This window comes from Bactrocera tryoni, chromosome 1 (assembly GCF_016617805.1).
Source record: "Bactrocera tryoni isolate S06 chromosome 1, CSIRO_BtryS06_freeze2, whole genome shotgun sequence".
Lineage (NCBI taxonomy): Eukaryota > Metazoa > Arthropoda > Insecta > Diptera > Tephritidae > Bactrocera > Bactrocera tryoni.
In genome coordinates this window covers 69,128,455-69,140,797 of record NC_052499.1, presented here as the reverse complement: position 1 = coordinate 69,140,797, position 12,343 = coordinate 69,128,455, and the positions used below count along the sequence as shown (strand labels likewise).

The following is a 12,343-nucleotide window of genomic DNA, read 5'->3' as shown; positions in this document are numbered from 1 at the left end:
TAGTACTGGGTGTATATGTACTATGCAGGGTAAGTTGTCTCCTCTTTATGTTCTGAGGGTGCGTAACACCTCACACTGCGAACAGTCGAATAATATATACTACTTAGGCACCAATGCGCTTTGTTGGCGTCGCACAGGTAAATAGTAATATACACGAAAAACGTTAAATTTGGCTGCACCGAGCTATAATACCCTTCACAGGTACATTTCTTATTTCATCTTGATTTAATTTATATGTTTTCATGACAGCTATATGCTATAGTGGTCCGATGTGAGCAATTTATTCGGAGATTGTACGTCGCATTGGATCATTAAACATGCCAAATTTCATGAAGATATAGTATGTACATATGTGGTCAAATAAAAAAGTTTTCAATACAAGCACTTGATTCCGATCGTTCAGTTTGTATAGCAGCTATATCCGACAAATGAACAGCTCCTTGATAGAGAAAAACGTGTGCAAGAATTCGGATGGATATCTCAAAAACTAGGGACTAATTAGGGTATATAGGGGTCGCCTGGATGCAGTGAAACGTAAACGAAGAAGCTTCAGACATGTCAGAACACTGCACTTTGGACTATATGCCTCTTGATGTCTCCTATCGAACATCCGCACAGTGAGGTCCACATGCTCCCAGTTAAGGAGCATAATTAACTCCTCTCCATGCAGTTTCTGCAGTGGTTTTTCGAACCATAAAGAGAGGAGTGTCCGATGAGTAGGGTAGGCCCGCGGAAAGGGTTGTTCCAACGGGTTCGTACCAAAGGGAGAGAGACGGACATTCAGTCAGAGGAACATAACTATATCGACTCATCCGAATACGCCAATCATTCAGATACATGCTTTACAGCGTTTGCGACGTTTTCTACTGGATGGTACAAACATTGTGACAAACGGATGCCCCGTTCAGGGTTAAGGAGAAATAGACTGCGTAGTTTGTTGAATTTATTACAACATTTTAAACTTACTTTCCATCGAAAGGAATATAGGAAAGTCTCGAAATTAGTTTTGGAGAACTCTAAAAGCAGAAAAATTCAAGTTACTTCAATGCTAATGTTAATGTACTTCGATTCCAAAGACGACACACAGTTGGGAAATGTGGCTTTGGCATAGATGGAAATTCATATAACCTAAACACTATTTGTATCGGGCCAAGGACTTTCACCTCAAAAGCATTCTAAAACAATTGGAGAATATTTTATATATGTATGTATGTACATATATGTATAACAACAAGGCAAACAACAAATAATCACACACACTGTATACAAATCTACACTTAATAATAGTAAAAGAATAAAATTGCATATTTTTAGGCGTTTTGCCGTGATTCTCATCCTATTCAAGGCATCATACTTGTAGCTATTGTCTAGAAAATAACGATATCTTAAGTCGCAAACAGATTTGAAGAGTTAACGGTATTCGATGACCAACAATTTCATATCCAAAATGCACACAGGCGGATATGAGAACTGACATATCCGTTCGCACGACAGTCTAAGACTGCCAACTCGGCAGAATTATGCCGCTACAACAACAACAGACCTGACTTACATACTTGTATAATATCCTTTAAAATTTTTCTACAACTTTTTTTGTATTTATTTTCATTTATTTATTTTGTTGTTGAGAATATCGGTGAATACGCTAAATACTAGTTAAATACAAACTGATTACTTTTTTAATTATTACACTTAGGTGTAGATGTGTATGTATGTATGTATAATTGTATTTTATATTTTTGTTTTTCTTACAGCTAAAACTAAAATATTAAATTACTAGGCGTAAGACAAGTTCGCATGAGTTTGCCTTAGACCACGCTCAGTTAACCGAAGAAATACTTGAAAATGAAGCGCCGTTAAATAAAATATTTATATATGCCTGCAGTTTTATTATTAAATCGTTTTTTTAGTTTTCTGAAAAATTTATCAGATACAACATTTTTATAATGTAAATGAACAATGCATTTTCCAAAAGCATTTAGTGGTGTTACAATTGCTTACTTATTTGCTAATGGTTGATGACGTTTTCAATTGTTTATTGTCGTTGATGACTTTTATGCTTTAAATGTACAACCAAAAAAATTTTAATTTAATTAAGAAAAAATGGACTTATGTGTTAAGTTACTCTTTGAAAGTGAAGTCTCGTTATAACCATTATTGTAAAATATACATATATAAAAAAAAAAAAAAAAAATAAAAATATAAAAAAATTAAAAAAAAATTAAAAAAAAATTAAAAAAAAAAAATTAAAAATATTAAAAAAAATAAAATTTAAAAAAAATAAATAAAAACATTAAATAAATACAAAAAAAGTTTAAATATGATAAAAGAAAATAAAAAATACGTAAGAAAAAAATAAGAAAGCAAAAAAAAGTAGAAAAGCAGAAAGAAAAAAAATAAACAAACAAAAATGTTTAACTATAAAAAAATAAATATTAAAAAAATAAAACAAGTAAATAAAAAATAAATAAAACAAACTAAATTTATTTCATTTTTTTATTTTAAAATTATTTTACTTTGAATAGCTTCTCTCTGACTTTGAAATTTCGTTTTGACCTTGATTTAATAATAAAAAACAAATACAGTGGAAGCTCCATTAAACGGACGCTCTACCAAGCGGGCATCTCCATTAACGCTGCACAGTGGCAGATACCAACTTTTTTGATGTTTATTAAGGACAATTTATTAAGGGAACAGAAATGCTGGTCCCGGCAGTGTCCGGTTAAAAACAAATAAATAAAAATTAAAAAAATAATGATAAATAAATAAAAAGTTAAAAAAAGAAATAAAATAAATAAAACAAATTATTATAAATAAATTAAAAATAAATAAAAAAATATTATAAATAAATTAAAAATAAATAAATAATTAAAAATAATAATATAAAAAATACAAAGAAAATAAAAATATTATTATATTAAAAAAATATGTTTTTTAATTTTCACAACTTATTTCCTTTTTTATAATTAATTTTATTTAAAATGTTTTTTTTTTTTTTCAATGCGTATATGAATGCTTGCCATAATTAACATGTATGTAACTGTATTAAATATGTATGTATGTGAACCTTAACCGATACCATTTTAGTTTAGTTAAAAAGCGTGTATTCGAAATTTATTAAATGTTGCAACAAAAAAGCTCCATAGTCTGCAACAATATGCTTTTGGGTAATTACTTATGTAGTTCGAAGTACTTTTAGTGCTTACATATTAGATATGCTTTAAGTTTGTCACAGTGCAACATAATCCAACTTATGATATTTTACTTTAAAAAAGTGCAGCATAATTTATTTTTATTTATATTAATTGTTATTATTTTAATCTTATCTTCAAAGTCAACACACGTGATGACTTTTACTTTGAGCACCGCAGCAAATTAAAGCCGGTAACAACATCATTCTGCTATAAAATAAACTGTCTTTTCTGCCTTTTTCATAAACAAAAATTAAAAAATACTTTACAATCGAATCGGTGTAGATTATGAATATATACAATTTATATCCCACAAAACAACTTCAAGTGATAAGAAAACACTTGAGTTCCAGCTCAAAAGATTAACAAAACAATGGAAATCGAAATCGAAAGTTGTTTTTACACTAACAAATATTGCATTTTAGTTGTTGTTGTTGCAATAGTTTACTAAGCGTACTAGTTAAAATCTACTTTCATACAAGATAACTTTAGATAACAATGTTCTGCTGACAATATACCATAAAATGCGTTCTAGAGACTTCAGCAAACGGAAATTTCGGGCGAATAGCACGAGTTGCCGAGTGAAAGTGTCAGTCGACTGCCTCTTTCGCACGTGTTTTCTGAAAATTGCGAATGCTTGAAAGTTAGACTGATACCCGAAGTACAGACGCTTGACATGCTACTAGCCTCTCATCTATAATTTCCCCTTCAATCCAACTTTACCGACAGAGCTCGGTACGAGATCTAATTATAGCCACTAAAGAGGTTCAGGATAACTACTACAAAAACAACAATTTCCAGAAAATGCTTGACTACCTTAAAAACATGTAGTGTCGGTAAAACAAAAAAACGATCGCTTTTTAATAACTGTGGGTCAATATCTCACAATTACCAAATGCGCCCAAACCTATGTATGCCTTATTTCAAATATTTACATCAGTAAAAATATAAAAAAAAAAATAAAAAAAATAAAAAAAAAAAAATAAAATAAAATAAAATAAAATAAAATAAAAAAAAAAAAAAAAAATAAAATAAAAATAAAATAAAAAATAAAAATAAAATAAAATAAAAAAAATTAAATAAAAAAAATAAAAAAGTTATAAAAATAAGAATAAAATTAAAAATTAAAAAAAAAAAAAAACAATAAAAAAATAAATTAATTAATTAATGAAAATAAAATAAGGTATAAGTAAAAAATAATAAATACAAACAAAAATCTAAATGAAAATAAAGTAAAATATTAAAATTTAATTTAATTAAACTATAAATGAAATTAAAAAAATATATGTATATAAATTAAATAAAAACAAATAAACTGACTTTAAAAATTAAATCATATAAAATAAAAATTAAATTTAAAACATTAAACTAAATAAAAAATAATCAATTAAATTATAACAAATAAATTTATTTTAAAAATTTAATTACACAAATAATTTGATTTTAAAAATTTAATTTAAAAAAATTAATTAAATAAAAATTGAAGTTCATCAATCAATTTTGCGAACTTTTTCAACCGCACTATTAGTCAAAGCTTAGGCAGAATGAAGCCGTTCTATAAGTAATTGCTTTAAATTTCTTCCTTTAACTATTTGCTGCTCATTCCTTAACTAGCTGCACGTATGTATGTATATGACGTATGTTTGTATGTTTTTGAATTATTGAATGAATAGTTTATATTTTAACATTCTTAGCGCGCTATATTCCTTAATTCTTATAAAAATTCTTACGGGTTAGTGATTTTATTTGAGTGAGGCATTGATTTGCATGCATAATGTTAGCGCAATATAAGTGTGTTTGGTTTTAGTTGAAACCTTTGTTTATGTTGATGGCTTGAAATAGGGTTATGTTGTGTTTTGATGTTGTATGAAACATCCAATCTTCAATAAAAAAATAATATTCGCTAAAATTGTTCAGTATCGAAACAGCTTAGCGATTTAATTCTATGGGAATTGTGTGAGGAAGAAATGCTTTAAAGTTAATTTATAAACAATTGCATTTTAGCTGGCTGTGAAACTGAGTGTAGCTAACGCGACGTGCTCGCCATAGTAATGCTACTAATAATCAACATAAGTAACTGTTTGTGACGCTTATTATTATGCGCACATAAACAACTTTTTAAGCAATTCGAAACTAATTACACATTATTTGGTTCATAATCACAAGCAAAAATCAATGTTAAGATTTTTTCCACTCGAAAAACTCCAAAATACTTGAATGTTCTACGTTTTTAATCTGAACCACTCGAATGAGTCAATTACCGCTAATTGGCAAATAACTTAAGTGACTTATTAGAGCCCTTTGAGTGAGTACGCGCTGGAAATTGGTGTCATGAACCCTATAACAAGCAAATTTAATGCGTTTGAAAATACAAACACTAATCTCTGAATGCAGCATGTGTGCCAATAAATGTCGTATCATGTGAGGCACACATTTTTTAATAAATATATGCCATACTAGTAGATGCATACATATGCATGCATTTATGTATATGTAACTTACAAATATTTATTTTTTAGGCGATCTTAATGCTAGGCAGGTATGCATTGTAGTTATAGACGCTACACCAACGCATTTTCAGCATTTTTGGGAATTTTATTCTTATATAATTTTATGGAGTCATGCAGCTGTGATGTTTGCGGTAAATCTGCTATCAATATTATGTGTAGTATACATATCTATATAAGTATTTGTGGTGTTTTTTCATAATTATTTTATCTTTATTTCTATTTGTGGTTTGTGGTAAGTTGGTTTGCAATGACATAGACAATGCAGACTGGCAGATATAAAATGAAAAACATGAATTTGTCATTTATAAAAGATTTTCTTTTTAACTACGCATATACATATATACTAAAGTAATGTTCTGTCTCGGCCACGGAGCTTTTAACACCAATTCGATGGGCTTTCAATTATTATGCAAACTTATTAACATAATTTAGGCCACTTTGCGTTGACCATTTCAGTATTATTATTGAGTTATAACCAGGGTTGTAAATAATACATTAACAAATAATTTCATTAACATTCGAATTTAATTATTTTTATTTCGTAATGCCGAAAGTCTTAGCAAATATATTTTTGTTTTTATTTTTTAAGCAGAAATACCAAAATATTGAAACGTAAAAAACATTTAATTTCAAATACAGGATTGAAAAATAAAAATCAGAATTAAAATTTTAATTTTTAGTACCAACATTTTGGATTAAAAATTCGAAATCTAACCCCAAAATTGGTATTGAATATTGAAATGTTAACCCAAAATGTTGGTATTAAAAGTTTAAAATCTGATTTTTTATCCAAAAAATTTGTATTAAAAAATTTTAAACCCTGGCTATAACAAATTTTTACTTATTTTGTTGCTTATAACCGCTATGTTCGCTTACAAATTGTTAACTATATTTTAAGTTAAAGTGTATCTAAGAATAATGTTGTGTAATTAATCATTGAAGGAGTGTGTTTGCATGTGTTCTTGCTTGTTTTTGTGTGAAAGTATAGAAATTTGCAAATTATACAATAATAATGTTTCAATAATGCTAAGGCATTTTAAATATGATAACATGCACCTTCTTAAAATTATTTACATTTATGCAAATTGCTTTAGATATAGGGTGTGTATTTATGTTTAAATATAAATGTTTTGCTAACTTTTGTTCGCAGAGGGCGTTACAATTTATGGTTATCTTTCTTTTAATTGAAATGGAAAACAATTTATTATGTCATTTTTGCACGTGAAATTTTGATTTGTGGCACATTTTAAAGAAAATTTTGCGTGTTGCTACAAAAAATGTCGCAAATTCCTTAAGTGATTTGGTTATCGCATGCAGCTGACATCGTAGCCATCATATATGCATAAATATATTCCGGCTCAATGCAATTTGAACACAATTCAGTTGTAGAATTATAGGAAAAAAACAAGAATGGCACAGTGTAACGATTTAGGTGTTAGTTAAATAATTTTTTTGTTTTGTTTTTAGTTTTATATATTGAATAAGTTAACTGCAGATATTTTGAAGTAATTAAACAAATTTTACTAGCCTTTTGTTTGTCTTAATTGTAACAAATGTATTCGATTCTAAAGTTTTGCTTCACACGAAATTTAACAAAAAATTATTTAATTTTTTTTTTTTTAATTCAGTATTTTATTTACTTTTCCATAACTACCCTTCAGGTGGGCACAAAGTGAAGTCAGCCAAAATTCTGTTACAAGATGTTCGTCATGTCAGGTTGTCACACTGTGCGTACGCCATCTTGTTTTGTTTGTTTTTGTTTTCTCTTAATTTCTTTTTGTTGTTTTCGCTTATCACTAATAAAGCATTAACAATTACCGAAAGAAGTCTATAAAATATTAATGTTACTATAAATCGTATTGTTATTATTATTAAATATATATATATATATGTATGTTATATGCTTTCTAATAAAAGGTATTTTGTATTAGAACTCTTTTTTCACTATACTATTCCTTAATTTGTTTTTGCAACTGAGCTGCAGTTGAGCCATTAAATGTCGCGCTGACGATCAGCCCACACAAGCGCGCACACGGTCAAGCACACGCTTAAGAAGTCATTTTTTGATTAATTTTAACTAGCCTTATTGACAGTTAACTCTGTATTAAGTCGCTACGACTTTCATCGTTAAGCACTTGATTTGTTTTCATCTGTCATGCTAAATATATAAAGGGTTTAGCCTCCTCACGACGCCATCAACTGGACCACGACGTTTCTAGAAAGCCAGCCAAGGATGATGCAGTAGCGATTCTTTGGAACGATCACCATAATCGTAGGTTAATTCTTCGCCCGGCTCTATGTCATCTTTTGCTACTAATATCAGGTGTGGCCGTTGCTTTACTACGACCACTTTTGTAATGAGATTGCCATTACGTGAATGATTCACAAGTCGTCCCAATTTGCCTGTATCCGCAGTTGCATCAATGCAATACTGTTGATTTTGATGCCGAAAATAGTACATGTAACAGCCTGCGTTCTCGTCCAATGCATAACGCTTCTCGCGCGCACTCGCCTCGGTCAACGGTATAAGATCACCAATATACTCCACAACGAATTCACCGCGTTGAAAGTGTCGTTCGGCTACAACACCGCGACCTTTGCCCTCAAAATGTGCCACCTTCAGTCCATCGGCGCGTTCTTCGAGAATAGCCCGCTCCAGATTGCGCATGATCTCTTCATTTACGGCAGTTTTAGTTTTGCGTACACTACGACGCACGGGGAAGCATTCTTTTAAGGAGTGATTGTTATTTGTTGTGGCAAGTGGTCGACCGTTCACCAATTTCGATTTGTGTGTTTGCATTTTGACCACATGTGATTTTGGTGCCACTAGTTTTTGTGGTTGTTTCAATGTATTCATTATTGTGGCGCATTTCTGTTGTTGTTGTTCACGTTTCTCGCAATCGTTGATCTCATGTTGTATAAACTTAGTTGGCTCATTGTAATTCTGGTTGAAGTTGAGAAACATTACAATTAAGTAATTTTAGATAAATATTAAATTCATTAAGAAGTGCCTAAAGTTATGTTATAATGAAGAGGTATCGAGTAAAAATCGCAAATTTTAATGAATTTCTTTGATTATCGAGAAAAATTAAGAGCGCTGTTGTTATAAAAGTATTTTTTGTTCTTAAAACTATTGTGAATATATGTAAATCAAAACATAATTCCTAAAAATTTAATTTTATTATTTAATATAAAGCAACCGTATGCCTCAAGAAAATCTATCACTTTGTTATATAATAAATTTAAGCAACCACGACCGTTGTTGAATGATATCAAAATTCAACTGATAACATGTTTGCAAATAAAAAGTTTTTCGAGTACTCACCACAGCGACTGCACATTCCTCAGGTAACAACTTAACTGCTTCCTCGGCGTTATTTAGTGCGCTAAGCTCTTTTGGTGTGTTCAGCCTTCGACGTGTTTTAGAATTGGCAGACGCCATTTTACGTGGGGATTTCCGCGGCGATAAATGTTCTTTGTTAAGTTTACGTCCTGATGGTGACGAGATTCTACCGTTCACAGCAGCACGCATAGGTGAGATCATAGGTGGCATAGTTTTAATTGGTGAAGGACATACAATACGATGTGGTGTTGCTGGTTTTCTTCTATGCTTATTGCCATTATCCGTCGCCACTGACACGATCTTGTCATTTTGTTCTGTCAACAGCATATCTCTATTTACTGTGGTAGTAAAAGCAACACCACTATCGCAAGAACTATTGTCATTATCATTCTCAATGTCTTGTTCTTTTTCCTGTTCAGGTAATAACTCTTCTACCAAATCATCCTCATGTAAGCCTACAATGGCCATATTTGGTGCTTCACAAGAGAATGTGTTAAGTTTCTTGCACGGCGAAATGTTGAGTGTCACAATTTGATTGAAACGCCCATTAAGTGCAGACGTAAGTGCGGGTGGTGATGAAAAGATCGGCTCCACCTCTAGTGACGTATTTATCTTTATGGATGACGCTTGATTTGGCGTTTTGTCGACATTCAAAGTTAGTACGGGTTCTTGTAGAAATATGTTTTCCGAGTTGCTGATATTTGTACATGCACTGCCAGTTGACGAGTGGCTGTCACGTAATTGTGAGCGATGTGTAAGAAAATCACTGCCGAATACTGTCTCCTCTGTCAGCTGTGAACAAAATTCACTATCATTTGTGTCTTCGTCAAGTTCGCATGGTGTATCTGGTGTTGATGGCTGAATATTATTGTAGTGGGGCAACTCATCATACAAGTATTCTTCGTTTTCTGTGCAGCTTATGCTTTCAGTTCTTGTAACGGAAGTCTCTTCTAATTTAGCATTATTGGCAGCAGTTTTAGCTTTGAAAAAATTTTCTATTGTACGTGTTTGTGAACGAGTGGCCAAAGGCACACCTGCAAAATAAAATTACATAAATTTAATTGAAAAACTTCGGTGCTGTGGATCTAATTACAGGGCGTGTCCAGAAGAAATGTTAAAAAATCTTAACTTATATAACATAAACCAAAACACGTTTACGTTATTTATTCTTCATATAAAATGTAATATTAAAGGGGTTCATAGGAATCGATTTAGAGAGAAGGTAGAATCTAGTTTAACTGAAATATAAACTAGAAACATATTTATCGTCTATGGTGCCATAAGCCGTGACTTTTTGCCCAGCGTGCAATGATTACAATGCATGGAACAAATTACTAAGCACTTGTAGTGAAAAGCGCGCTAAAATATGGCGCTGCGTACGGCCGCAGAAATATGTACTTACCAATCGTACGGCCTGCAATACCTCCTCTTTCGGCTCGAACCTTGCCAGTTGCTGATGACGATGATTTAGTTTTTCCGTGTGTTTTCACTTCTTTTTCGGACTGATGTTCTTTATTACCGAGCTTTTCCATCAAGCAGTTATCAATTTTACAGTCTTTGCGTTTAGGACTGGCAAAGTATTGTTCGTCCAAATGTGTACAACCAACCGTAGATTTGAGTTCACCATTTTCTAACAAATTACTATTGGCGCTTCGCGCACCTCCGCCAGTAAGCGCTGCAACTTTGGTAGCGCGACGACGCACCATTTTTCAACAGCAATTTATTAAATCAAATTTTCTCAAAATATGTCCCCGAGCACCAACACGATGATCTCCACACGATTTTTCGTTTGTATTAAATAACTATTAAAAGAAAAAATAAAAAATATACATATGTATCTTTTGAAAAGAAATTTCGCTGGCACAAAGCATACGATACAAAAAACAAAAAAAAATGGTCAGCTAACGTCGCCCCGCCAATGCAATGCAATGTAGGCGCTACAAACGCGCTATCGTTTTCACACCACGATGAGCCGCAGCTGCTGCCATCAAAGCCTTCGAACTATTCTTCCTCTTCTTACCGACGATCGGATCGACGCTTGTTTTGCAATTTTTCGCAGGCTTCTATAAACACTTTGTCCAGCGGAGCATCAGCCGTATTGCATCAACAAACCATCAATTAATTAATAACTTTACTTCTAAATACTTTTCAGATCAATTTTTACAACTATGATTACATTTTTCTACGCTGAACACCGATGTTCTGTTAATAATTACTCCGACCTTTTTCGCTTATTCGCTGCCTCTGCTTCCGATTATTGTGCTTTGTTGTTATTTAGCAATATAATGCCACATGACAGAGATAAGTGGTATACGCAACTACACTCACATCACGCTGGCTAGAGTGAGCCAATACATAATCATAACAGGGTGCGCTGAAAATCTAGAAATTGATATTTTGAAATTTTTTGCTTAAACAACATGTTCTAATTTGTTTGCTAAAATTTCCTATTGTTGTGTGAAGTTAAGTATCTGCTGAAATATATATTAATAACTGTTTTGTAATTTTACATAATGTATTACAGAAATTAATGTACTTTCGTTTGCCGGTAGCCGATTGCCAAGAGGACCTCCGAAAAAGAATGTCTGGCTGTAAGGATTTTTCTGCGTAAAGTTATCTCAAATCCTAAAACCAAAATTATTTAAAATATAAATAGAAGTATACATATGTATATGTAACGAACGAAGGCAAGTCAAAATTTTTATTTAAAAAAATATGCTGCTTCCCCCAACTTATTCAGAAAAACCGTATTTAAAGTTTTGGGAGCCACTTACCGTAAGTTAAAAACCAAGTTTACAAATACGCTCATATCTCCGAAACTATTATGCAGATCATTTTGAACTTTACGGAGAATATTTTCAAAATACATACACTCCATATATAAGCCAAAAGATCGATTTTTATCAGTATATTCACTGCTGGATATAGCAGATTAATTAATATTGTTTGGTGATGCAACCCTGCGTAGTGTTAATTTGACGAAGAGCAGTACCATTCACAATGGATTTGTGTATCATCGGAAATGAAATAAACGAACGTTGAATGCTAATCATCTGTTACCGGCCGAAGCCATGATTGTTTTGTATGTATGTGCATTGGTAGTGGTGCAACTGGTGCTGGAGCCACTTGAAACTCAAACAGTTACAAAAACTCAAACACATACATACATACATATGTACATACTTACAAAACACAAGCAAGGCAGTTTTGTGATATGTTTATGCATCTCAACAACAATAATTAAGTAAATAGTTTTTTTTACATATTTTATAAATTTATTTATTTAGCTTAAGTAATGA

The 12,343-nt window shown here is 31.5% G+C and overlaps 1 protein-coding gene across 2 annotated transcripts; it reads right to left on the bottom strand.

Annotated features, from left to right (window-relative positions):
* Window positions 1–7,199: 7,199 nt before the first annotated feature.
* Window positions 7,200–11,319, bottom strand: LOC120782320 (histone-lysine N-methyltransferase PR-Set7). Of its 2 annotated transcripts, none has more exons than XM_040114542.1 (4): window positions 11,221–11,319; window positions 10,447–10,846; window positions 9,027–10,078; window positions 7,200–8,645 (listed from the first exon to the last, which is right to left on the bottom strand). In XM_040114542.1, exons 2-4 carry the CDS (start codon window positions 10,748–10,750, stop codon window positions 7,917–7,919), a joined length of 2,085 nt encoding a protein of 694 aa, XP_039970476.1. In that variant the 5' UTR covers window positions 10,751–10,846; window positions 11,221–11,319; the 3' UTR covers window positions 7,200–7,916. The 2 variants fall into 2 exon arrangements, with proteins under 2 accessions (XP_039970476.1, XP_039970475.1); XM_040114541.1 differs by lacking the exon at window positions 11,221–11,319 and adding an exon at window positions 11,065–11,214.
* Between the last annotated feature and the right edge of the window lie 1,024 nt (window positions 11,320–12,343).

What these genes read in the sequence shown, in the direction of transcription:
- LOC120782320 (XM_040114542.1), bottom strand. Translation starts at nt 10,750, where the DNA reads ATGGTGCGTCGTCGCGCTACCAAAGTTGCAGCGCTTACTGGCGGAGGT. An exon ending in TATTGCAGGCCGTACGATTG is followed by an intron (nt 10,079 to 10,446) that starts GTAAGTACATAT and finishes TTTATTTTGCAG; the next exon opens with GTGTGCCTTTGGCCACTCGT. An exon ending in AGGAATGTGCAGTCGCTGTG is followed by an intron (nt 8,646 to 9,026) that starts GTGAGTACTCGA and finishes AACTTCAACCAG; the next exon opens with AATTACAATGAGCCAACTAA.